We start from the raw sequence: 27,841 nt of genomic DNA, 5'->3' as shown, positions 1-27,841 counted from the left end.
CACAAGAAGATGTGCATTCGAAAGAAAACAGTGCCCATTCACATGGGTGTGTGAGTACACGCAGGCATTCAACTCGCTCACACACAGCATGCCCATTAAAGACATACAGGATGCACACACACACATCCAATGCTGGATCTCCATGCAAACGTGAAAAAGACGGCCCCTCAAGACATATGCAAGGACATGTATTTAGCCGACATTCAATGCTCACATTCACGCCTGTACTACCCTGGTTTACATGGGAGAACAGTCAGTATTCACCATGACCTGTTTCTATTGTGCACAAATCCTCCATGCTGGCAGACCTTGAGTGCAAGAAGCTGCCTGGCTCATGGAAGGGCAAAGGGAGAGGGAGGAGAGGTGGGGGTTGGGTGGTGCAAACAAGCAAGGCGATCAACTGCAAGTCTTGGGAGAGGAGAGCAATCATCGACCTCCTCCACGCAGGAAGTGGGGAAGGGGGAGGTAAAGAGATGGGGGGCGCTGCGAGGAAACAGGAGGGTGTGGCTGTGAGGAAACAGGAGCAGAGACGGTTCTCTGGTGGTGGGGGTGGGGGATCAAGTCTTTACTCCCAGACACGGCCTGCAGCTGCTCCAGATGGGATTCCCCACCCATCCACCACCTGCCACCCTCACCCACCCACCATTAAATCCTTCCCCACGTAGCTCCGTCCCATCAACCAGGACTGGGGTGTGGGAGCTTAATCTAATGCGGTTCCATTGATTTATGCTCGGGTGTCCTGCAGTCATTAAGGTAATTGCGTGATCACTTTATAACCTCCTCCCTTGAGTGGCTGTGGTAATATGGCACCACCCAGCCACCACGGAACTCCAGGCCTGGTAACCGCATTACAGGCAGAGACCCAGTCAGAAAATATCATCTTCCAGACGCCGCAAAATTGATTTTATACCTTTTTGACGGACTCCGAAACCCTTTTAGTCTGTCTCTCACCCAAGTTCACTGCTTGATCTATGAGGGGCTCCTTCAGTCTGAGCAGGCGGCATCGATCGCCTCTCCTCCAGCAGCCGGCTTTGACTAGGATGGTTCCGTGTCACCTTGTAATTCCACCAGTCTGCCGATGTTGGAGCAAGATCATCCTATGTACTGTGTATCTCTATCTCTCTCCCTCTCTCTCCCTCCCTCTCTCTCTCTTTCTCTCTCTCTCTCTCTCTCTCTTTCTCTCTCTTTTTCTCTCACTCTCTCACTCTCTCTCCCTCTCTTTCTCTCTGTCTCTCTCTCTCTCTCTCTCTCTCTCTCTCACGCACAGTAGAGTTGCAACACAGGCTTCAATTTCCCAGCCGAAGAGAAATGACCAGCGCTAGCTAAGGCCTGGCTCGGTCTGTAATATACAACTTTGTTTCGGCGAGAGGCTGCTTGACTTTTAAAAAGAAAAGCCATAAAGCTCTCACTCACCAGCTGTTTGGGGGCCGCTGAACGCAGGTATTGATTAAGTGCTGAACAGTAAGCTGGGCAGTAAGGCAGGGGTATGAGAGAAAGATTCCTGTAGTTGGAGGAAGGCGAGATTGAGATGGCCTGTAATATTTCACTCACCCTGCGCTCCGGAGCTTTGACGGGGAAGACAGGGACGCGGCAGGCCAGGAGCGGGCACCAGAAGGGAGCCCGGCTTCTTTCGTCGTCCTCTTCACAGTGCCAGCCAGGAGTGTTTTCCTCCCCTACAACAGACAGACAGAGAGACAGAGGTTCTTGTTAAAGATGTCTTAAGCCTAATTTATACTTCGGTAGACGACACTTTTGAAAAGGTCGCCGACAAAAATTACGTCATGGACGACACTTTAAACCGTCGTTTTGAAGTGTCGGCTACATGCCGCTGAAGTCGTCACAAAGTGTCGCGCAAGTGTGATTGGCTAGATAGACGGCACACGTCGTTGACTTCCCTGTTTGAATTTTCCTCAAGCGGTCAACAGCTGATTCCAACAGCTGATTTCCAACAAAAATTACGTTTTTTTTTTTTTTTTTTAAAGCGCCTCTCCCATTATGACTGACTCGGCGACTGTTCGCCTGAAGTATAAACACACAAACCTGGACGGCACTTCTTTTTTTTGTCGGCGACCTTTCAAAAGTGTCTACCGAAGTAAAGAAAATAAATTAGGCTTAAGGTTTCTGTTTGTTCTCTCGTTGCTATGCCACTGATTGTTATCTACTGTCGTCATAACAGAACCTGTTGCTAATATCTAAATATTTAGCTATGTTTCTGATATTTAGAGCTAGCAATACTGAGCTACTTTGGCTGGCAGGGGAAAGAAATGCTTTGTTACTGTAAACCAGACATACAGTTATATTTACCAATTTATGTCAAACTAATTTTAACTCTGTGTGAAGGTAACTTGTGAGAATTACCAGTATGCATTTTTCCTTGTATATTTTTACATAATGTGATATTTTCCACATATACGTACATGGAGACTATATTAGCATGTTTAGTAGGCTATGTGTCTCCATGAGCACTTTAGCCAAGACCCTGTGACTGTAAGAGAAGCCATCGCCATTATGCCTTAAATGTCACCTTCAATTGTGTGAAACCCGTGACACCAGGTAAATGGCACTTCCTCAATTGCTCATCTAGTCAGGCAGAAATGGAGAAAAGGTAAAAGAAAGTGCAGTCATTTAGCAAAAGTTAATGAGCTTTCCGGAGACTGAGCAAGCCAAACAAACAAACCAAACCAAAAAAATAATAAATGAACACCTCCATTTCAGTTAATCAAAGCTGAAATTCAGGAGACGCCTACGGACACCTGAATCTCTCCTACACACACAGCACCCCCCAGTTAAGAGGTGCTGCCTCTTTTGCCAAACACATTACAGGACCTGCCAGACATTGAGTTTCCAGGCAAATCAGTAATTACCCAATCATGGCCAAAGGGAATGTTTTTGGTAAGGGGTGGGCAATTAAACAGCTTGCTTCCATTTACTTCCTCTGTCTATCATGTATAAGTCAAGGTGCAATAAGCCCCAAACGTTTGTAGTGATTTCGCGCCGGCACCTCCAAACACAATAACCCCTGTAATGTGGATGGCTCATTTGGCTGCCGGCGTGAGGGGCTGAGTCTGACATGAGAGGGTTGTTTGGTTGCTGCTCGCCCGGGCAAGCGAGGTGGAGGAGTGAGAGATTTAAGGGCCAATTAGCGGAGTTTAGAGCGGCGCTCTGTGTTACATCTCAAATGGGCTTCATTTAACAGGACATGTACACAGGAGTACACAGCCAATTTGGAATTGCTACATCAGGGCGTTTCAGCGCTTAATGGTCAACTCATTCTGGTGTGAAGCTAGTTCTTTGATTTCAGTATGTCTGTCTCAACTCGACTCTTGTGATGCTCCCCACTAATAACAGGAGTGCACAGAACCTTACGAGCTGCCAACGAAAAAGCCAGCCATACTTTTATTCACAAATATTGTTGGTGATGCTAGCAGATTGCTGTAATGTCAAACATATGACTTTTTAAAAGCTTCCATGTCTAAAAACCCTGAGTATGGGATCCCTGCACCATATAGCATGTTCTATACTCAGAACTATACAAAACATGGGGAAGGACACAGACGTTGAAGAAGGGTAACTGAATAGCTTACGTTGGTCCAAGACTATACGGGACTGAACAGCTGTCTTTGTGTCACAATCTATGTTGAGTACACTGACCAGTGGGGAAGTTGGCAACCTCACACCTTAGCTTTAAAGACTTCCAATAGCCCTGCCAATACATTGCCCACCTCACAGTATAGAAGTATACGTGTAGCTTCCCTACTTATATTGTTTGGCCACACATTTGTAGGAATATGCCTTTCTCATCAAATTGAGCCCTTGATTCCACTGCCACTCTATAGGATTAGATCAAGCCTCCGTATGATGGGCCAAACTGAGTGAAAAGAGAATTGGGGAGCAAGGCATTAATTAAGACACTGTAATTGAAGCCAGGCTGTTGGTCGGAAGCTGTGGCAGGTCAGTGGAGCTCAGCATTAAGCTTCTCACCTGGAAGCATACAATTTGAGTCTTCTAATGATTCAATTAGCATAACTAGCGAGTCACCATTTTGAGTCCTCCGTCATTTGCCACGGGTCACTGGAGGCTCACATGTGTCCATGGGTACAGTGCCACCAGTTGCTGTTTAATAACTGCACACATCTGAGGCAGGCAATTTTAAGAGGATTATTGTGTGTGTGTGTGTGTGTGTGTGTGTGTGTCTGTGTGTGTGTGTCTAGCTAGCCACTCCCCTAGGCCTGACCTTCAGCCTTTGAAATGCCTTAATGATGACAAATAATTCAGCCTGCCCTACCGAATCCACACAGCAAACACAAAGACTGTGCCAGAATAAGATGGCCCAACCCAACCACCCCCCACCCAAATCTTTACTCAAACTCCCCCGCACCCACTTCACCACTTCCCGGCCTGCCTGCCTGTGTGTGTCTGTGTGTGTCTGTGTGTGTCTGTGTGTGTGCTCACACAAGAGGGCTGGTGGCGCTAATGAGTCAAGGATAATGCATTCTGCTCGCGCTTTCCCAAGATCCCCTGCTCCCCACGCCCTAGTCTCTCAGACCCAGAGAGGCAAGCCAGAGCGCTCCTCAGCCTAACACCTCAATACCACATTAAGCTAAACACCTACTCAACACACACACACACACACACAGACACTCGTACACAAACACACACAGAACGGACAGAGCACGCCTGATTAATATTGCAGCCAACATCATATGTACATGTACTTCGGTGATACATACAAGATTGTTACAAGCGGTTCAAATGGAGAGAATCAGCATTCAAAGTATTGGTTTGTGAAAAGGTGAAGCCCCTTCTCACTGTGGTCCAGAAAGGCTGGACTCCCCCACCGTAATGGTTGGGTCTTTTTTCCCCTGCACCTGTGGACGGGTCCAATTAGGACTGATTGGGCCAAATGAGCCCCTGGACTACCTTGTTAAAAGGTGCACCTCATTGTTGTGCTAGAGACAGACTGGACAGGCTGCAGAGAAGCTGAGACAAGGTACTAGACAAACCTGTGTGACACAGTTGGACCTTGTCTGTTTTAAAGCTTTAGTTTTGTTCAGTGTATGTTTCTTTGTTTTGGGGTTGGGATTACCCTGGTGATTTTTGGGGTTCAAGTCCCTTGGTTTTTTTGTATACATGTTTTGGGGTTTGAGTCCCTGTTGTTGTAAATAAATATAGCTATTTTTATATGTAAGCCACTGTCTCCTGCGCTGTGTCTGTTCCTGCCTGCCTGCAACCACGTGCCAGAAGCGTACGATCCTACATCGTGAGATGGCCGGTTCGAGCCTTTTTCACATGGTTGTAGAATACAGAGTCCTCATGTGTTTACTATTCTAAGGATAAGGAGAGAAATGAAGCATAAAGCCATGTCAGTGATGCCATTCATTTATATTATGGGTAAGTAAGCTGGCACACAGTATGTAAATGTGTCATAAGCAGAGTACAATTTGTGGAATATTTTGGTCGGTATGGGCCCCTGTAAGCAGAGGGTTTCTGTAAATAGACTGCACTGCAGCAACATTCCACAGTGGAGATTGAGTAGGGTAAGGGAAGAAACTGGGATACAAACCCTGGTCACCTTAGGCGTCCAAAGACAACGACGAGTAGTATGGCCACTTCATCGGTATCAATGACACAGCACAAGATGGTATAGAGAGAGAGGAAGAGGTAGAAGAAGAGGTTACCCAGGAAAGTGTACGGAAAGTATGTTAAAAATGGAAAGGGTCTTCTTGGATATAGACAGGAATATTATTCCACAGGAAGGGGACTCGATAACAGAAGGGACCTTGGTGAGCAGTAGGGTACAATTAGTTCCTTGAGGTACTTTGGATATTGGCCATTTAGAGTGTTGTAGGTAGAGTTTCCACTAAACTCCCTGCTCAGATCGAAAAAGTTTTTGGGCCCAACAGCATTAGAGGGACTCCACAGAGACGAGGTTTAGCACCGTAGCTTAACCATACATTACGTTGCTGTCCTTGGGGTCCTCGTATGGGCATTAGCTGCCAAATGCAGCCTGAAAACTATTAGTGCGCCCGCATCCCTCTCTTTCACAACCTAATGTTCTTTTAATACCCTCCCAATTCATAACTGAATTAATCTATCAAGACGAGGTGACCAACAGGCTCGGCGGAAAGTGGCTGAATAGCACAAAAGTGCCATAGCCTTGGCGGTGGCGGCAAACAGATGCTCTTGTCTGACAAAAAAAAATTACTTTACCTCTGCCATTCGCCAGCAGTTCAGAAACGTACTGCGAGGCCAGGATAACTTCATCTGTTTACTCTGCTAGGGAGAAGGTGGGTGTTTTTTGTCTGTTTTCTCTCCGTCTCTCTCCCCTCCCTCTCCACCTCTTCCAAGTAACTGCAGTGCTTGTACTCTGTTTGGTAATTGTGAGCACAGGAAGGATGCAAGAGCGTTCTGTTTTGTTTGTCATGCTAAATAATTACCCTCTGCTATTCATAAGGTTCACTATGCCTCTCCCGTCTCTCTCTCTCTCTATCTCTCTCTCTCTCACACACTCACACTTACACACACACACACACACACACACACCATCTTTCAAAACAACCACCCCGTGTGGTGGGAAAGCAGCGATCCTGGATTTGTTTTAACTAGCATCGAACTGATTTTGGCTCTAAATCTTTCAGGGTTGATTAATTGCAGAGTCGGCTAGTCTATCAGCTTGGCAACAAAGGCAGAGCAGATAGGGACGAATTAAATGAGCCCTCGCCATTGATGTGCCTTGGGGATCAATGCCAAAGCTGGTGCTTGTTAATTGAATTCATGCTAATGTTTACCCATCATAAAAACGGCAGAGATTTGTGTATGGGGGAGATTTTCAGATAATCTTCGAGCACTGCACAGCTGCAGCAGCTGCAGTGATGTGTCAACACAGGTGTTGACATACGCATAACCTTGCATTTATTTGAATAGCCTAGTACACGATTCAAATTTATATATGTTTCCGACGAGAGGCGAAGAAGTATATGATGCACTGCAGAAAAGTATTGACAAAGCCAGGAAGTAAGAGCTGCTTATATCGAACACTAGTGTAATAACAGGATGAGTAAACTAAACTAAGCCACAGCTTAACATAATTATGCCACAAAATGACTCAAGGTTTACAACAGGAGACTGTGTAAGATTTCTCTCAATACCTCAGAATAGTGGTTCCCCTAATTGATATCTGCCATTGTGTTAGGCGGATTCATTACCAGGATTATCCATCCAATGGTATTTATCAGCGGTGGCAGTAATAAACAATCTGAAAGAGGAACCAAGATGACAGAGTGGAAATATATCTCCATTACATTCACCGTGAAAGTAATTGCCGTCTCCATAGAAACGCATTTTTTCCCCCATCGTGAGAGGGGGTGGCGGGGGGGTGAAAGCATGAGCAGAGATGTGGCAGGTCTCAGAGACCTTCCACTCTTACACACACACACACACACACACACACATACTCCAAGTGGCAGACTGCTCAGGGGCCCCGTAACAGGGAGTGTCAGTCAGACGGGTGAAGGATATCAATCTGCAACAGAGGAGAGGAATGGAGAGGAAAAGAGATGAGAGGAATGGAGAGGAGAAGAGAGTGATGGAGAGCAGAGTGCCAGGGAAGACAGGCGGGCTGAGATAGTGCAGCCAAGCAGAGGGGTTTAGCCCTTTTCTCTCTGCACAGCCTCCCTGCCGTGAGACTGCCTGTTAGTCTTCATCATCCTCCTCTCAGCTCCCACCCGGGGCCTGGCCAAATCCGACAGTTGGCCCTCATTCTCTTTCATTCTCTCTCTCTCTCACTCTCTCCCTCTCTCTCTAAGTTACATGACTTCTTTATCTCCCCTGCTCTTCCCTTTTCAATTTCCACTCACCCCCTCCTGCTGTTTACCATGCAAAATCTTCCCCTCCAAAGCCTTTACAAAACTTAAAACCGCAACTTCTCCCTTCTTCTCCCTCTCGATTTGTTTTTGCCTTCTGTGCTACCCTTGTGGATGCATCTCATGTGCTTGTGGCCGCAAGAAGCCAGACATTAAAAAACGGACTTTAGAAATCTCAATTCATTCTTATTTTTTTTCTCACAGTAATTAAGCAGTGCTCCTGGCGCTGTTGGAAGAGCACCACGGGGAAGAGCAAAGGCCCCTCTCCCACTCCCTCCTTCTTTCCTCCCTCTCTCTATCTCTCTCTCTCTCTCTGACAGCATATGAGATACAGCTGCACGTTTCGGCACATTGCAGTAATTAATGGAGCCCGGGGCCATTGTTTCTGCCTTTCTGCTGCCATCTTCCATGCTGTGCGGCAGGTGGTCATACCAAAACAAATAATGTTTGCAGCAGTTTGTTTACAATTTTTTTTTCTTTTTTCTTTGTCAGCCAGCGCAACATAACTGTACTTCCCCCCTAAGTAACATATGTGACTTCAGTTTCTGGCTCTCATATCAAAAGCATAATTAAAGAAAAAATATACAGACAGGGTTTTAATTCTGTGCTGGAACAGATGTACTGCATTACCATACTTCATGATAACAGTGCATAGACAGTCATATCTGTACTGGGTCAAAACGCTGTCCTGTTGAATCAGGAAGAATACATGTCATGGTGCATACTTTTAATACATGCAAATCATGTTGACTGGACAGCTACCAAGAGGGTGTGCTCACGGCCACTAGGCCTAATCCTTTCCTAAAAGCATCCAAATGCCTCAATGAGTTTGAGTCCGGCGCCACTCCAACTTGAATGGGCAAGTGCGTGCAGCTCACCTGAGGGCTAGAGGCGAGCCTGGACTGAAACAGTCGGCTTGTTAATGAAATCAACATGCGTGAAAGGCTGGGCCTGGAGGAGGCTGTCTTTTTTTCTGGCTCCACTCGCGCCAGCAAACCATTGGCTGCAGCCCTGCTCTTCTGCTGCTGTGGCTCGGAAATGTAGTTTCCTCTCATCTATTTTCAGTGCATCACCTGCCAAATCAATCAGCCCAGCCAACTATAACTAACTCACACACACACACACACACACACACACACACACACACACACACACAGGGGCGAGGGGCCCTTTTGGGAACTCTCCGGCACCTGAATAAAGTAGCCGGCGGTGGCATGGGACTTGCTGGAGTGGGCGTTGTTGCCCATATCGGCACGCATCTGCAGAGGGCGCGCACACGAGAGGCTTAGCAACAGCAGGCCACCCGTGAAATTGCATAAACATCTCCCCTCTTGTAATTACATTTATCTAAATGGGAAGGCAAAGTGTGGGCGTAATACAATCAAGGCATAGTTGACATCCTGGCCAGGTTGGTTCAGAACTGCTACACTCATCTTGTAAAGAGAGAGCGAGCGAGCCAGCATGAGGGAGAAAGAGATAGAGAGAGAGAAACAGAGAGAGAGAGAAGGAGACTCCTTTGAGGATTTGTTTCTTCATACCTGGCTGAACATCTCAGAAGTCTGGTTGCCTGTGTGTGTTTTTTCTTGGTAGCTACAATATCCCATGTTACATGTTATTCCTCTGGACGTTGTGCAGTCAGGTGTGTGATTACTTCTTGTCTGCTCCGAAAGAGAAAAGCAGAGGGGCCCTGAACCTCCTTCATGGGTGAGACAGGTGAGTCAAGAAAAGGGCAAACAGAACTCAACGAGTACACAAGCAGTCTGGAGCCAGCGGAGCCAAAATGGATCATTGGAAGCTCAGACTCGACAGAGATGTAAAAATGGAAAAAGGCTACCATCTCACCAGAGATGTCAGCATGCTTGTCAGGACTAGCTATTAACGATCGCTGGGTGGGGGGTTGGTGGGGCGGTTGATCTTATCAATACCTTTTCCTTTCTATCCCAGCCATCCCAGAATGCTATTTGCTCATCAGCATCAAAACATTTCTGACTAGTGCAGTCTGGCTGGCCAGCTATTGTGAGACGCAATTTGGAGGCCTGCTGTTAGTGCAGACGGTATATTTGGAACAGGCTCGTTGCTGGTGATAAAGAGAATTACAGAGGCCGTCATTTCATCCAGCAGCAGGAGGTGTGTGTGTGTGTGTGTGTGTGTGTGTGTGTGTGTGTGTGTGTGTGTGTGTGTGTGTGTGTGTGTGTGTGTGCAGAGTTGTGTGGTTGGGTTGGGGTTGGGGAGGGAGTTAGGGGAAAGGAGTGAGATGTGTCGACAAATATTAATTTTCTCTGCCCTCATTCTTCTGATGTAATCACATCTTACATAATAACAATACTGAGGGAATAAAAGATCCCCATGTTGATTAAATCAGATACCGTTTTTTTTTTGTATATATTTTATGCATGGGTGTTTTGTTCTGTTTCTTTCATTCAATCGGATTTGGTATGGGTCTTTTGTTGTCGTATCACACGTTACACAGCTTATATCTCTCAAAACAGATGAGGTGCCCAGTAATGCAGATTGTGAAGGGGGGAGGGGAATAGAACACTCTCTCTCTCTCTCTCTCTCTCTCTCTCTCTCTACCCCTTAGTGCTTGCTGAACACTTCATTGGCTTCAAAAGCAGGCACACAATAACACCAACAGCAACAGGATATGGTCCCTTGAGTTGAGAGATCTACAGCGTCTCTTCGAATCCTGTCTCATTGTTCCCTTACTCAGTCTCTTCCCGCTCACGTTGGTGCATCTTTCTTCTTTGAAGCGTATGACACAATACTGAGAGAGCAATCCATGAGAAGTTCTGTAGGTTTAACGGCTTCGCTTTTCAGAAAACTCTTCCATACATGCATCTCCTGTTGCACAAGCTTTAGTGTCTCAATCAGGGTCAAATACAGTTTATATACACATCCAATTTCCATTTCACGTCAAACCCATTTAATCTGGGGCCAATTTTTTTCTCTCTCTTGCCTTCTCTCTCTTTTTCCATTTCTTTACAGATGGGTGGGCAAGGGCTTAGTAAAGTATCGTGCCGTGAAAAGAAGTCCACCGGGGATTAAGTGGCCCACAAAATAGAATAGGAATAGAACGTTGTGGGCCTCCACGGAGCTTTAAAGCAAAAACTCATTGTGAGCGGGGAAAAATGGGGAAGAAACGATGTAGCCTATAGTCTATAGAGAGGCCTCATGAACCCCTGAGTTGCCCATGTGGACGAGATGTGCGTCAGGCTATATGGAGCTGAAGAAGGGCAGGAGGGAAAGAGGAGTGCTGTGCGGCGGGGCCAGCGGATGCTACAATCTCTCGTGTGGAGCCGACTCCCTCCTCTGCTCCACCTCCAGACACCCCGGCTCTGGCTGTGAGCTCACACTGAGAGCCAATGGCCAGGCCTCCACACTGTCTGTACGCCACTGGGTCACTGCCAGACCGACAAACCCAGCCGAGAGGCGGCAGAGCGGGGCATGGTTGGCGCTAGGGCTGCAGCTCCCCCTCCAGACACCAGTGGTGAACAACCAGGGCCAAACGGGGGAGGATTCTGGGGCCGATCTGGCCCAGGTTTGGCACGTGTCTGGCGCAATTACAACGGTTTAGGACCAGATCGGTTACGGGGTGAGGTGGTATCTTTAAAATGCCATGCAGAACAGGAAGATTACACTGTGTGTAGTGGACGAGTTGATGATAAGATACTAAAATAAAATACCCCAGCCTGGCAAGCTATCATTAAAATGATAAGTACATGCAGAGGGAGAGAGAGAGAGAGAGAGAGAGAGAGAGAAAGAAATCTAATGAGGTCACATTCTGGATGCAACAATATGAGAGCAGTCACCTAAATCACAGGCTCCCACATTTCTCCTCTGAAACAAACTGTGTTGTCACCCTGCCCTCTCCACCCTGATTGATCTCACCCACGGATCATCAAGTCCATAATTACAGTCAGTTGTTACTTCAGGGCAGCAACTTCGTCAGAAGAATGAAAGAATTTATAACTCTGCAAGGGCAGGGATTCTGAACCGCCTTTGCAAATGGAAATGCATATCCTCACTACAATATCCATTGGAGAGCAATGATGCCAAATAGCTCCAAATATAGCTAATGCAATATAAGCTTGAGAGAAATGCCCGGTGAAAAATACAGTCTGCAATTCAGTTTACAGAGCCAAGACGAGGCACCAAGACTGGCGGTCTGGAGTGTTCGATTGCAAACACTGAACAGACAGCTAGAAGACCGCTGAATTGAAAATCTATGGGATTAGAATCATGGACTGTACCTTTAAATCAAGATCTAAAACTATCATCTAAAAATATCAAATATCAGGTGAAGGTGTATCTGCAGGTCAAACTTCTTCTGAGGAAAGCTCTCTTTCCTCCTCCTCCTCCTCCTCCTCCTCCTCCATTCGTTCACGGGAAGATAGGTCACAGCCCCTGCTGAGTGTGTGGCCTTGGGTAAAAGTGTGTACTCACTTTGTGCTATCTTAGCCAAATGGAGCCGGTTCACCCAGGAGATCTTGCTGAGGGGGCTGGGAGTGTTGAGCACCACCATGAAGCTGACGGGCCGACCTGACCTGTGAGCAAACACACACACACACAGAAAACACACTCCGTATGAGTTAAACACCAACCATGGACAGAGCAGTGATGTCTGGGAAAAGCTTGTGGGATAATTGGACAAGTCAAATTACATTTAAAGTCATTCATTCAACAAAGCACAAGAAATCCTTTCTAGTGTTAATGGTCACTGAAGTAATATTGTACAAATGGAAGGATTACTTCCTGGTTTTATGAGCCGATGAGGTCATACTGCCCAGACAAAAGACTGCACATTTCTTCAGTGGCCTGAGGGCCAGTTCACATTCATCTAACCAGACAGGACAAAATGGGTCAACAAGGTTGGGTATTTTTGGAAAAATGTATTTTATGAATGCTAGTGGTAAAAACTGTTCAGGCTGAAATGAGAGTTGAGGAATTCAAGTTTTACTGCAGAATGACGATGAGTTGTGTTAATCTGAAAGTAAGATTGATACATACTAATTCAAAGTTTCTCTTAAATGTATTTATTTTACTCAGATGACATGATTATCTGATGTTGTGCATATTTGTGTATTTATATCGTTATATAATATATTTTAATATTTTGCAATACTATGACCTATAATCACCAATCATCAATATTGTATGATCATCTGAAGAACACATGCATCTCATGGCAATTGCTTTGTATCTAGTAAAATATAATTAACAACTTTGGCTCTACAAACAGGTAGAGGGGATCTGGTAAGACATGGGGCCATCGCTGTTGTTGATGATCTAAATTAAGCCACACGACTGCCAGGGTTTGAATATGGGTGTCTTCAAATTGATTATGTTCGACTGTCATCGTCTGGTGTGCACTCTGAGTTTCCAGCTAAGCAACTGCCATCTAAAGTGTTCTTCAACACTTTGGACTAGTATGAAACACAGTTAAAACATTAATAGTATAATGAAGCATGAAATCTTCTGGAAATGTCTGCACTTTCAGACAGCTCTGAGACCTTGGGAGCGCTCTGCGATATAGTCCATCAATCTTTCACACAGCTTTTCAAGAAATAGAAATCTGACAAATGAAGAATTAAAAAGGAATAAGTCACATCCTGGCTTACTGTCATCAATTAAAAACTAAAATCTTTGAAAATCCCTCATTTGAGTTCCCCTTGAATGTCTTGTTTCTCCCAAAGTCGAGTGTGTAGCTGGCAAGCAGCAACATAATAATCACAACACCTACTAGAAATACCCAGCAGACATCTAGTTGTTACATTTCTACCTCCATTGCCACAGCCTCTATGGCTCTAGGTAGGTTAGGACAAATACAGACATTACATGACCCTAAATGCCAACAGCACGGGCATTAGTAATCCTAAAAGGGACATATCTATTCCCAGTAATGCGATGTTCCATTTTAAAGGTAAAAGTGAAAGTCAATTAAAATTAACCCAAGGTTGTGTTGATGATTCATTTCAGATCACTCCATAACTTGTTGAATAAATAACAGGCATTAGATGCATCTCTGCACCTAGTAGTATTCAAAGCAATTAGCATCAATAAGGTCCATGGCAAAATAGGAAGTTTTGTACACAGAAGAACAGCACTTCCATGTCCATTCTACTCTGTGTAATTCTTTAGGAAAGGGGTAGCAAGGGTGAATTTACACACTGTGTCACCGGCACATATACCCCAGTAAAGTAATAACGTTTGTACTGTTGAGGTAGTAGCGAGGGGGTCTAAATACAGTCCTGAAGGGTACTCTATTAACTGTTTATAGTTACTAAATGGCGACATGGAACACTTTATTTATTTTTCTGTGTATAATTTGCTGTAAGGACTTTTTACAGATTGTGATAGAAAAAGGGGACTTTTAAGTTTTCTAATAAAAAGCACACCTGAGGTAGCAAACAGGAGGTGCATGTGTGGGACACCTGGAATACTTTCCTGACAGGTGGAGAAGCCATTGCTGTGTGCTGAACAAAAGAAATCTGGAGGATTTCCATGTGGAGCCTGTTGCCAGTTTGTGGAGTATAGACCTCTCTTACTCTGAGATTGGGGATTATGTGGTTCTTTGATATTTGGATCTTTTTGCGAGAGGGCAGAAGTTTTGGGTGAGACCAATCGTTTGTTGTTTAACTAGGGCTGGATATTATGTAAAGGCATACTTTTTTCTTTTTGGGCCCTCTTTTGTTCCATCCCATAATGGACACAAACTTCAACGGACTTGATGTATGGCGTGCTGTGTATAATTTCTTTGTTATTTAGATTTTCAAGAATGCTTGCCATGTTTATTTCTTGATAATTGAATGTTCTTGGTTCAATTTAAGAGACGTGAGGAAACTTATATACTGTAGGTTATTTTTATATATATATATATATATATTAAATTCGCAACTCTGCGGTGTCTCGGAAAACTTTTAACAGTTTGAGTTTCTTTAAAGAAGGCAATTTGTTATAAACCAACTGCAATTTAGAAACATACAAGATTAATGGCTGCACTAGGATAGTGCCATAGTATGAACAAGGCTTCAGGAAATGTATCTTATCATGTGTTTTATCTCTGGGAAAGTGCCACCTGTAACCGAACATAAGTATGTCCCTGACCATCTGAACATATGTCCCCTTGGATAAAAAGGTGACCCCTAAATAAATTAGTCAACTGGTGATTTGCCCTGTGAAGCGATGGTGGGCACAGGTGCTTATTTGCCATGCAAAGACCGATTAGAGGATGAGCCGTGACCTCTGCATGTACCAGGAAAAGGGAGGGGCGCGGAGAGATGAAGAAAGCAAACTACCTGAAAGAAGAGAAAGAGGTGGGAGGAGAGCCTTGTGCTTGTGCGTCCGTGACAAATAATGTACCAATTTTCCACCCATAATCACAGGAGTGGTAATAAAGCCAAGGTCAATACATGATGTTGGGAAAGGAAGGGCTGGAATGGCAGTTGGAAAGGGAGGCATATTATTAATAGGGCACTGGAGACAAGCAGTGTGGTCGTTTGGCGAAGGGGGGGAGGGGGGTTCATGATCACAAGCTGGGCACCATCCACAGCCGCTTTCACTCAGTTAATCCCCGCCTGAAGTGACACGGCAGATGGATTAATGGCGCGGAATTTTCTAGCACCACAGGCCTGGAACCAGTGGTGGGAATCAACTATCCAGCAACTCCCTGCATCAGTGTATAACATCAGCAGCAAGGGCAGTATGTGGGGGGGGGGGGGGGGGGGGTCAAATCCAACATGAATAATTGAAGGACGTAGAGGGCCCAGTGACCTCCGCCTGTGTCTTTGTGAATCAGCGATATGCAGAGATGCTCAGCGCCCGGCGCTGGTCAAGGCTGAGTCACGTCACCGCCTGTCCGTGAACCCACCGTGGAGAGAGCAGCGCGGTGCACGCCAGCGTGTACCAAAGAAAAAGGGCCTAATGATGTATCCACATGGAAAAGAAAGAGCCATTTACATTCCGACATCATTGGAGTGTAATTGAGCAGAGAGCGGAGAGCAGCCTTCCACAGCTATTGTCATTCCAGCATGCACCTTGGCCCCCAATCATTTTACCGATGAGGGGAGGGACAGAATGGAGCTAGTGGAGAGAAAGACAGAGATGATGGATAAAGAGAGAGAGACAGATAGCAGAATGGGAGAGTTAGAGGAAGAAAGAGAGAGAGACAGATAGCAGAATGGGAGCGTTAGAGGGCAGGGGAGAGGTCTGAAGCGGGTGAGAGCTTGGAGAGAGAGAAAAAGAGAGAGAGAAAAATATAGAGAGAGAAATGGGAAAAGAGTGAAACTGGGAGTGGTAACCACTCATTCCTGCACGTCCAAACACACACACACACACACACACACACACACACGTGATTATAACAGAAAGGCAGAGAAGGGACAAGAGAGGAGGGCACGTCCGAGGTGCCACAGAGGCCCCGGGCGGCGTGGGCTGGGCACCCAACGGACGGGTGTTGATTAATGGGCACGGGCCAGCGGCATGGCGCGTGTGTGACGGTAATAGTGAGGGGCAGGACGGCTGCCCGAGACCAACAAACTGGCGGTGTTTGGTGTCAGTTTGGAATGATGGACTGGAGAGGGATTACCACCCACAGAGGGGCTGCTGCCTGATTACACACCTGGGAGGTCCTGACCCTGGATGGAGGGCAGAGTGCGCGCACACGCGCACGCACACGCACACGCACACGAACACGCACACGCACACGCACAAGCACACACACACAGCAAAGGACAAAGTGAGATTGAAGGTGTAATTTAATTTGACAGTTAGAGGCGGCTAGAGAGCAAGAGTGAGATATTGAGAAGAAGGGATAATAGAAATGAAGGGTGGAAGAAATTTTGAGAAAGAAAAAGAAACAGAGAGAGAGAGGATAAGAAAGAATGATTGCAAATAACATTGGAGAGAATGAGAAAAAAAGAGAGAACAGTCTAGAATGATGTTTTGGCCTCCAAACCCACGTTCACACTGAGGAAAAGGGTTAATTGTTCATACTTCCCAGCAAACCAATTATTTCTTTTTCCATCTGTTTTCTTTTCTCTACATCTTTTCTTTAGCTTTGTCATAATAAACGTGAATGTTTGCATCTTCTTCTAAATATAGAGTATATGTAAAGTGTATATGTAAGTCGTTTACTTACTATTGTATGTATACAGTAATGTCAGCATCTCCCTTTCTATACTATAATCAGTTTGCAGATCTCTACATCTAGAAGACCGTTCCATCTGTTATAGAGTTAGTCAATTGCAACATGCAAGCACAGACAAACAGAACATGAACCGCTCACTGCTTTCCAGTACCTGTCTAAGCATCAGCCTAGGTCTAGATGTGTCCGTTATTATGGATCAGACAACAGGTCAGCTTGCCCCATCTGTTTGCCTGACTGCCTGCCTGTGTGCGCTTATGTCTCTCTCCATGGCTGGCTGCTTGCATGCATGTCCACACGTGGGGTTCTGTGCCGGTCTGTGTGTGTGTGTGTGTGTGCGTGTGTGTGTGTGCGTGTGTGTGTGTGTGTGTGTGTGTGTGTGTGTGTGTGTGTGTGTGAGTGTGTGTGGCAGATGGAGTTAGCGTGCAGACAGGGTTTAGGGGGGGGAGTGGTGGCAAACGTTAATTATTCCGTCTCCGCAGAGAGGGAGCGCCGGCCGTGGCGGTGCCAGTTGAGATTCCCTGCACGTCACTGTCCTATTTGGAGCCGGCTGTGATGTGTCGCCTGACACACAGAAAAGCTCTGAGGCGAACAGGAGGGCCGCAGTCAGGAAGCAGCGGGTTTCTCCTGGTGTCTGCTTAGCCTTAGCTCTCTTTCCTGCTCTCTTTCCTCTCTCTCTTACTCCTGCTCTCTTCCTCTTTCTCTCTCTCTCTCTCTCTCTCTCTCTCTCTCTCTCTGTCTCAATCAATGTAGCTGTCTCTCTTTTACCCATCAGTATTATAGAAGGATGTTATGTGGAAATGTGTGTGCTTTTGCGAGGGAGTGTCTTTATGTATGTATGTGTTGGTGTGTGTGTGTGAGAGAGAGTGTACAGTTGTGTGTGTGTCTGCAATCTGCCGCTGTTGCACCGCAGGCTGTGCAAGATCTGCTCAGGCACCCGTCGAGCCACCTGGTAGCCTGAGGACCCCCAAAGGCCCTACTGCAGGTCTGTCCGGTCGCCCGCCGGAACGATGCGGCCTCAATTAATCTGAAATCACAGGCTCCACCGAGAACTGCCACGCTATAAAAAGAACCAGGCTCCACTCCGACCAGCCCTCCATCACAGGCAACACGGGGGCATCCAGACGGAGGGACTCACCCTCCGCTAAGGTCTGTGTTGTTTACGTCCCCTGAAATCCAGACCTGCCAGCAGACTCATGTTTAGTTTGCCAAGGACAGCATGGCCTCATGCTGCCTCTAAATACGAATCTGTTATTAACACTAAGAGCTGCGTTTTGAGGGCAATGATACGGGTAGAGGCAAGCCCTATATTTTCTCCCAGATTAAATCAGTTTAATTTGTCAGTAGTATTATGGAGGATGGATGTGTGTACATGTAATAAAATGTATATATTTTTTTCTTTCTAAAAAAAATTGCTTCGAATCCACCAGCAGAAGATGGGGTTCGTTTGGTACTGCTTTACTTTCATTTGCATTCAAATATTGTAATGTAGTGTGGATAACATCCAGTTAAGTCTCCTCTCCCAGAAAAACTAAAGGTATAAATTAATAACTTGGATTAGCCATTCCACAGCATGATATGACGGCTGCTTTGAAGCTCTGACCAGGCACTTCACATGTGTGTGACGTCTGCTCTACATGGAATGTGAGAACCTACCGGAACATCAGACTGCGAGTTCCTGGGGGAGGGATACAGAAGGAGATGAGTGGGAGGTAGGGAGAGGAGATGATCTGATGGGGAAACTGAAAGGGGGAAGACGGTCAGGGAAGGAGAGGCTGACAGAAACAGGGCATGAAAAAGAGAGGGGAGAGGAGGTAGAGAAGAGGAATGGAGGGATAAAAGGAGGTGAGAAGATGGGAAAGAGAAAAAAAAGGATAACAGGAGATGAAAGGATGGAAAAAATAACAAAGAAAAGAGGAAGGTGCAGCAGCGAAGGTAAAGCTGGAAAAAAAGAAAGGACAGAAGAACAGGGGAAAAGCGTCGAGATGGAGGAGAGGAGGCAAAGGGGTTTGGAGGGGAGCTACTGACTGCCACCTCCAGCTGTCACTTTCTGTGCTGCCTGGCAGACAGGCTGAGATAAACACTGCTCTATCATTTCATTCGCCTCCGTTCCTTAAACTGCTAGCCCTTTCTCCCTGCCTCCCCCCGTCACTTCACACTTTATCTGCAAGTCTCTCCTCTGTTCAAACTGTAAGCCAGGGGGATGTGTGTTTATCGTTTAAATACAGCCCTTGGCCTCAGCTCAGCTCAACTCCTCTCCTGTTATCTCATTACTTCTATCGCCCCTCCTACCTTTCCTCCTGCTTCACTCCATCTCACCTCCTCTCCACTCCTTTTTTCCACTCCTCTTTCATACCATCCCATCATATCCTTTACACATCTACTACACAAGGTCACAGTAATGCCTCTACTTCCTGCCTATCTAAGGCACACTTACAGCACCCGTATACAACCTTCAGAGGAGGTGGCCCTCACTGAGTAATGTATTGTGATTGTGCGCATACCACATCAGCGCATCAAAGATGCTGCAAGGACTGGCAAGGTCTTGCGCAAGCTTTTCAGGAAAGGACACAGATTCAGCAAATGCACATTATGTGCGTCAAAGTGACACCCCACAACCCTTTTCTGCATGTGAAGGCCACCAATTATTACCTTTTACGAGGAAGTGGACATGCACGTGAGACTGCTTAATGAGTACACCACCACTCACCCAATCCATTTTTATTCCACGTGTGATTCGCCTCTCATTTTGAGAAGAGGTCACTCTGAATGAGGCTTTAAGCACTGATGGTGTGTGAAGATAGGTAGTACTCTTCTCAAGGGCTTCCATCATCATGTGTGCCATACTGTGTATCACCAGCTATTATGTGCATTATGGGCGTCGAAGGGGGGTGTTTTTTGGGGGCCCCAAACAAGCCCTTGCTGCTCCGGAAAAAAAAGAGGCTCCACCGGCACTCACTTCCTGGTACTGGGGCCTGCAATAGTGATGGCTTTGATTCATAATTCAGTCGATTCCAGGGAAAGGGACCATGTGGATGTGCAAGTGAAAAAGAGACAGGAATGGTCCACTGCGTCTCCAAAAGAGAGAGTGTGAGAGAGAGAGACAGAGAGAGAGACAGAGAGAGAGAGAGAGAGAGAGAGCAAAGAAAGGAAAGGAAAAGAAGCTGAACAGGGATGGAGGAGAGTAAGGTAGATGTAGGTAGTGGAGATTGAAGATGATGAGTTGGAGAATGAGGAGATGCTGAAGGTTGAGTAGAAGCACAGAGGGTAGAGAAGATAAAAGAGGAGAGGAGACGAGGAGAAGAGAAGAGAGGAGAGGAGTGGAAAGTGGAAAGCATCAGTCACAGCTGAAAGACAAAACACAGGCGAGATAAAGGCTCACTTGTCAGGCCGACCAGGCACCTGCAGACGGAGGCGGCATTTGTTGGCACTCTGGATCTGGTCCTCTTTGATGCGGATGAGCCTCTGAAGAGCCAGGCACCAGTCCTGAGCTACGGTCGTGTTCAAGTTCTGAGAGGATGAGACAGAGAGGAGGGTGAATTGGAATGAGACAGAGAGAGAAAGAGAGAAAGATAGAGAGAGATGCTGAGGCCAAAAAAGCAGATATCCACTCTAGTTTCAGAGAGGTTCATGACTTGAGCTGCTATACAATTTGTACACTCTGGTAGAGTTTACACATTTACTTTTCCTAGACGTTTGTCTCCTGTCCATCCTCCTATTTACTGCACACACACACACACACACACACACACACACACACACACACACACACACACACACACACACACACACACACACGTAAAAGCTCTTGTGACACAATTCTGACACAAACTATTATCTGCCTCATGCACACTGAGTGCATTCCTTTCAAGGGTAATTTTCCCTCTTCTGCAGAACAATTGGTCAAAAGTGCTCTGCTACCAACAAGAAAACTACTCAAAACGATATCTTTCAGCCATAAATAAATAAATAAACAAACAAACAAGCAAATAAAAACTTTTGGCTGGTTTGGATGGCTTGACATTCCGACTTCTTCAGTTGGAAGAATTATAAATATTCGTGTGAGACACGTCAAAAAAACAAAACCCAAAAGGCTGGCAAAGTGGGGGAGCCTAGCGTGATAGTTTGGGTCTTCTTTGATTGTGTTTTTTGGCACTTTTGGTCTTTGGCAGACATTGGGGAGGTGTCCTGATTTGAGTACTGTCTGCTGTCGATGTTATGGGGAGTCAAGCAACTTTGAATGCCTTTGAGTCCCTGCTCTTCAGGAGGATATGGAATACTATCAGTCAAAAACGCATTTTTTTATTACAGTCTAAAGGGCATTAAGCAAACTCATCATTTTGCAATCAAACTATGTGCGTGTGCATGTGCGTGCGTGTGCATGTGTGCGTGCGCGTGCGCGTGCGCGTGCGCGTGCGCGTGCGTGTGTTTTCCTATTTGGCTTTTCAGAAACCTTCTTTGTGCCATGTAGTTTGCAATTCCGCTTTTCAGAAACCTTGTTTGTGTGGTTTCTGGGTTCATTTTAGTTTTTTTTTGGTTCTCTTTGGTAACCTGGTAGGTCTTGTGAGTTGATAACAGAATAATTCTGGGGGTATTTCACAACAAAACTTTTTCCTCAACATCATAGGAGGATTGGGGCCCTTTCAATTCAACCAAAGAAACAAGTTAGACCAGGCAGCATTAAAATACATAGAGCACATCCAGATATTCATTTCATCCAATCCCTGCTCACTGGTGCACTACCTGATATGTTCCCTGCAGCGTGCCCACCAGCAGTGTGACCTCCTCCACCACAGCCAGGTCATGCTGCAGCTCCTGAAGCTCCTGGTACAGCTTTGGAGGTCCCAGTACAACCTTCCCTGTGTAACAAAACAAAAAACTATAATGAACATTCATGAATAAATAAAATGACCAGTAAAGTTTGAACAGAACCTCTGCAAACTGAGGCCTGAACGCTTATATAATGGAAAGACATCAATTCAAAAAGGTAGGCCTTCTGCAAAAGACACTGATGTTGGTAGGGAGAGTGGTTGAAAAACCTTTGTAGCCCACCTACACACCTAACAACAGGTGATCATTGTACTGGCTATGAAGCCCAGTAGCCACATTCACGAACACTGGAGGACTGAAATAAAAAATAAATAAATCAACAGATAAATAAATAAATAAGTAAAGCAAAGTCATTTGGAGATAGGAGGCCCTGTGCTTCTGACAGGGTGAACGCAGGTGTCTCATTAGATGTAAAATGTGCCATCGATTTGAATCACCGTCTCTCCCCTCTCTGTCTCTGCAGTCCCAATGCTCCCGTCTCATGAATCAATAGCAGGGCTATTCTCTTCAATACCGCCACCCCCTTTTCACATATACAGAAATAGATAGACACACACACCTTCTCACCCTGTCCCCTAGGTCTAAATACACACACACACTCCTTGCTAAAATATACACAGTTACCCACAATCCCTCTCTGCACACTGAAACATAAACATGCACACCTCAGTGTACAGGCACACACGCACGCGCACACACACACACACACACACACACACACACACACACACACACACACACACACACACACACCACCCTGAATCTAAATCCTGCACATAAGCCAGACAATTAAATTGCGCTACTGACTGTGTCTGGCTGGAGTTGTCTGGCCCTCATCACTGCCTAGACCTAATCAAGTGGCCCATCGCACAGCGCCATGACAGCCCCCTGAAGGCCAGAGGCAGCTTTGAGGGGGTGGTGAGGTGCGGTGTGATGCGGTGCGCAGATTGGGCCTTGGGGGCCGCGGCATGGCACAGTGTGGGGGCAGCAGGCGGCTGAAGGCTGTCTGATAGCGTCTGGTACCCCCTTAGTCAGGCTGTCTTACTGAGGCTGTGGCAGTGCTAGCGGCAGTTAACCTTAATGGGATCCTCTGCACACTCACACACACACACACACACACACACACACACACACACACACACACACCGGACACACACACACACACACACACACGCACATGTGTACATCTGTCACAGGTGTATGGAGATCAATACCAAGATATCTGAATACCAAGTGGTGCAAGAAGAGATGGGAAGGTAGGGAGGGGCGTGGGGGGTTAAGAGTGTCCCTGTCTCCATGAGATGCAATGGCCATTGGGTTTGGTTCCGTCACCATGGCAGCCAGTTGGCTATCGCCCTGGAGGTGAATCTGCTGAGTTGTTATCCTGTGTAATCCAGTTGGTGTGTTGGGATTGGATTTCACACTCAGACATACTAATCCACAGCTTTTTGCCAGACACACAGAGAGAGAGGTATCGAGAGAGAGACAGAGAGAGAGTGAGAGCGAGAATAACGGAGAAGGAGAATAGTAAAGGGAGGAAGTCAGAGAGATAAGGGGATGGAAGAGGAACAGACATAAAAAAGAAAAGCCTGATGGTCAGATCAACTGAGAAAGGAGGGGAGAGATAAATGGAGAGAGTAGATAGAGGAGGAGAGGGCTTGTTGTCTGGTGACCAGAAGGAACTTCATTCTCTGCGCTTCCTTGGCAAAGGGGAACCCTGAGAATCTGCATGCAAATCCCTCTCCATCCGGAGATGAGCAGAACCTCCGAAAGCCCACTGTCTGTCAGGCGAGAGCCCCTGATGTCATCACACAACCTCCCCCCCCCCCCACACACACACACACACACTCACACTTAACGGCTACGGGCGGAAAGAGGAGATGGCAGTCCCAGAGATCCTGCCATAAACACACACACACACACGTACCCACACTCGACACACACACACACACATGCAAACACACACACACACACACACACACACACACACATACGCACTCACACATAACACACACACACAACTCACTTAACCTGGGATGGATAGAGCAAACTAAATTTTAAAACAAAAATAAAAAAAACTAGTGAAACAAAAGTAGAGAAGGAAAGACAGAGAGCCCTGTGGATTCCAAGAAGGCCAGCCTATTCCATCAATAAATCAGGACAACGAGGCCTGCCGGGATGAAAAATGGGCCTATTTTGAGGTGAGTCCGGCCGAGCTGGGTGGAGGGGTTGGTTGGGTTGTGTGTTGGCGTCTGTGGGGGGGATGCAGATCCAGGGACGGAGCCCCAAGGAGTGACATCACTGGGGATGGGGAGGAATGTGATGCTGCACTATTAATAGCAACCTGTCGTACACACAGATTCGCAGAGAAAGACAAAGAGAGAAAAAGAGAGAGGAAGATATGTAAAGGAGGAGAGAACGCAAGGCAATGTGTAAGAAAAAAGGGGGCCAGGGAGAGAGGGAGAGAGGGAGAGAGGGGGAGAGAGGGAGAGAGAGAGAGAGGGAGAGGGAGAGAGAGAGTATGAGAACAGGGAGATGGAGATGAGCGAGCTAGGGTGAGCACCAGAGCAGACGCGGTAAAGTCTGGGAAACCGAGATTGAAGTGACGGCTTACTGTTGCATAACCAAAGAGCACGCCTCCTGAAACAGTTCAGGAAGAGAGGGAGGCAGAGAGACAGAAAGATGGGGAGAGGAAGAGAGAGAGTAAGGCAGATCAACACATCAAGGGAGAACCAGGAGAAAGAGGGATAGAGACCGAGACCAAGGCCAAGAGACAGCCACAGACAGATGGAGAGAGAGAGAGGCAGAGACAGAGAGAAAGAGAGAGAGAGAGTGTCACAAGGCTATCCAGGGAGACCAGACGGAAGTAGCCTAAGGATGCCCATATTTGGTCTTTCCTGCCAGAGGGACTCACCTGGAGCACATGACCTTTGATTGCATTGATTGCATTTTGTGTTAATGTTCATCACCTGTGTTAACTCGTTTACCCTTTTCAGTTCTAGTATTTAAACCCTCTGTTGGCATTGCTTCTTGCTGAGACTTGGATTTATGTCTGAGAGATTGTGACTGTGCTTTGTAAGATTTATTGAAGTTGTCAAGTAAAGACTTTGGACTCCCCTTTCACCGTTGTCTTGACTCTGCCTCTTGGGGTTCTCAAGGAGACCATCAGCCTTTGGTTAGAAATAGAGCCGCTGGTGGTCTAGCTCAGGTAACTCGTGACAGAGAGAGAGAGAGGGAGAGAGAGAGAGAGAGAGGGAGAGGCAGAGAGAGAAACAACAGAAAGGCTGAAATTAAGTCCTTGGAAAGGGGATTATTTGGGGACAGGCCGAGTAAGAAAAATTGAAGTGATGGAGTAACAGGCGAAAAAAAGACTTTCCCTTGCTCTTGCTCTTGCTCTTGGAAGACTGAAGACTGAAGGCTTTGGCGCGGTGGGGCAGACCGGTGCAGCCGATGCCGGTGCCGTTGGAGGGACATGAGGAGAGAGCTTGATGGCCACGCTCCTACTGAGTTGTCATTAAAATTACAGTGGCACACCGCTGGCTTAAAGAAGCTCTTCACCCTTGTATCCTGATAAAACGCTTTTGAATTGAGATTTCAACAGCATGTTGATCAGGCCTCTCTCAATCCCTCTCTGTCTCTTCCTCTCCCCACATTAAACTCTCTCTGTCTGCTGTCTTTCTCTCCGGCTTCTGCAGTGGAGTTTAGCTTAGCCATAGCTCACCTTATCATCCTGACTGTTCTAATTGGGAATGGAGGGGCACAAGCTTAACCTGGTCCCATTGATGATAGGAATATGTTTGTGGTCTATCCAAGAGTGGAAATAGATTACTGCATCCAGCTCCTGTCTCTCTGTCTGTCTCTCTCTCTCTCTCTCTCTTCTGTCGTCTCCAAGCATACGGGATGAGCAAAAGCACATCTGGTAAGGCCATAAAAAGAGCCGCCCCCCTTCCTGGTTGAATTGATCGATCAGCCTGAGGCGGTGGTGACGGTGTCAGGGCCATAGACCATGGCAGACTGTGGCTCAGGGGAAGATCTCTGTGGTGATGGGTGAGATGACATGGAGAGAGAGTGTGTGTGTGTGTGTGTGTGTGTGTGTGTGTGTGTGCGTTTTTGTGTGTGTGTATGTGTGTGTGTGTGTGTGTGTGTGTGTGTGTGTGTGTGTGTGTGTGTGTGTGTGTGTGTGTTGCGTGTTTGCGTGTGACTAGGGTTTTTCAGAAGTGTGGTGGAGGAAGATGACTATGCGCTATGCACTAGCGGAACCTTGGCTCAGAGAATTGTCCAGACCCCCTTTGTATTCACACGCGTACAATCTCGAACATAGAGTTTGAGGATCCAAAAAATATGCCATATCTGTACATGAAACAGATGTATGGTACATTTTCTAACAAAAAAGCCATATTTATGGAAATGCAACAGTTGCAGAAGGTCAGTAAACGTGGAGTGGGGGATACTGAACTGGGAGCATGGGGAAGAGGAGTTGGAGAGGTACAGTATTGTCGTGTCTGATTACTCTACCACAAACCTACAAATCACTCTTCTTTTCAAATCTGAAAACTCTTTGCATTTGGTCGTTCAGGGATATCTTCAAAAAACTTTAGAAGTCAGGCAGAGTGTGGAGTGTGGTTTATTTTCCTCCCCACAGACCTCTCCTTAGGCATCTGCACTACCGTTCTCTCCCTATGTGGAGGCTTCCGTAAAAACATTATCTCTAATGTCTCCGGGGGAATCAGAGGTGGGGGTTGGGGATTTGATTGATGGTGTGAAAAGACAGTTATGTGCCTCGGTGAAATGGCACGATGTGTGTGTGTGTTTGCATGCATATTCATGCATTTGTGTGTGTGTGTGTGTGTGTGCATTTGTTTATGTTTTTTAGTTGGGAGGGATTCATGGGAGGGTTGATGACGTGGGTGTGAGGGAGGGAAGAAGTGTTTACCTGTGGTGCTGGTGCTTGCCGCACGCTTGGCCCCGCTGGGCTGGAAGAGGGTGTCCTGGGAGCACTCCTGCCCCACCTCCACCACCTGCACCTGCAGCAGGGGGGCGCTCCACTTCATGGTGTACTTGGGGCCAACGGGCACCAGACTGCTGATGTCAGGGGGCCCCCTGGTGGTTGCATTGAGAACAGACACAATCAGTATGATGTTTCTGTCACACACACGCACACACACATACACACAGACACACACACACACACACATACACCCAGAGGCACACGGGCACACATACATGAACCCAAGAAGCACCCTCAAGAAAGGGGGAACCCAGGCCAAATGCTGCCAGCAACGTGCGACTGATCGTCTTTGGGTTGTCAAGAGAGGAATGTGCAGCAACATCTCAATCCATCTGATCAACTGTGTTTCACTGGCACACGCCAGACCCCCAGCTGTTCCGCACGCTTCATTCCTATTCATGTATTCCAATTCAAGTTGCGGGCCAGTTCGTCGAGAATTTCAAGGGCATACAAAGTCGACTCAAGAGGGATCAAACAGAACTGCCACAGAGAGCAATAAACACTCTCAAGGATGAAGACAACAGATGATCAGCAAACTATAGAAATGGATTCAGCAAGGAGTAGAAAACAGAGGGACCGAGAGAAACAGAGAAATAACCCTCTTTCCTGTTTACCTTTGCTTGACTCTGATTTGATCAATAGGCTTGTCATAATCTATTTGGAGGGGGTGTGCGTGTGTGCTTGTGCTCGTGTGTGCGTGTGTGTGTGTGCGTGCATGCGTGCGTGAGTGCTTGTGTGTGTGTGTGTGTGTGTGTGTGTGCGTGTGCTTGTGCGTGTGTGTGTGCGTGTTTGTGTGTGCGTGTGCGTGTGCGTGCGTATGTACATGGCTGAGTCTTTTATGCCAATGATCTATGAAAAGCATTCTTGCTCCAGTGGCTGACGATGGCGGCGGGTCATTTGTTGGGAGATAATGAAGGCCATTTGACTGTACCGCTGCTGTTTGCTGCAGTGCCACTCAGCCATTACAGCTCAGCCTGACATTCGCCTAATGCCTCCGTA

At 46.6% G+C, this 27,841-nt stretch overlaps 1 protein-coding gene across 1 annotated transcript in view; it reads right to left on the bottom strand.

Moving 5' to 3' along the window:
• The window catches only part of arhgef10la (Rho guanine nucleotide exchange factor (GEF) 10-like a), a 128,352-nt gene that overhangs the window by 43,558 nt on the left and 56,953 nt on the right, over nt 1–27,841 (bottom strand). The window contains exons 16-20 of the mRNA XM_080845657.1: nt 26,768–26,934; nt 21,748–21,863; nt 20,387–20,514; nt 12,306–12,406; nt 1,552–1,673 (exon numbers count right to left, since the gene is read on the bottom strand). Of these exons, the coding sequence (XP_080701783.1) occupies nt 1,552–1,673; nt 12,306–12,406; nt 20,387–20,514; nt 21,748–21,863; nt 26,768–26,934 (634 nt within the window). The remainder of the gene's footprint in view (nt 1–1,551; nt 1,674–12,305; nt 12,407–20,386; nt 20,515–21,747; nt 21,864–26,767; nt 26,935–27,841) is intronic.

The sequence above is a fragment of the Sprattus sprattus genome, assembly GCF_963457725.1.
Source record: "Sprattus sprattus genome assembly, chromosome: 10".
In the NCBI taxonomy this organism is placed as follows: Eukaryota; Metazoa; Chordata; class Actinopteri; order Clupeiformes; family Clupeidae; genus Sprattus; species Sprattus sprattus.
The sequence above is the reverse complement of the archived record's forward strand: the minus strand, read 5'-3'. Positions and strand labels throughout refer to the sequence as shown.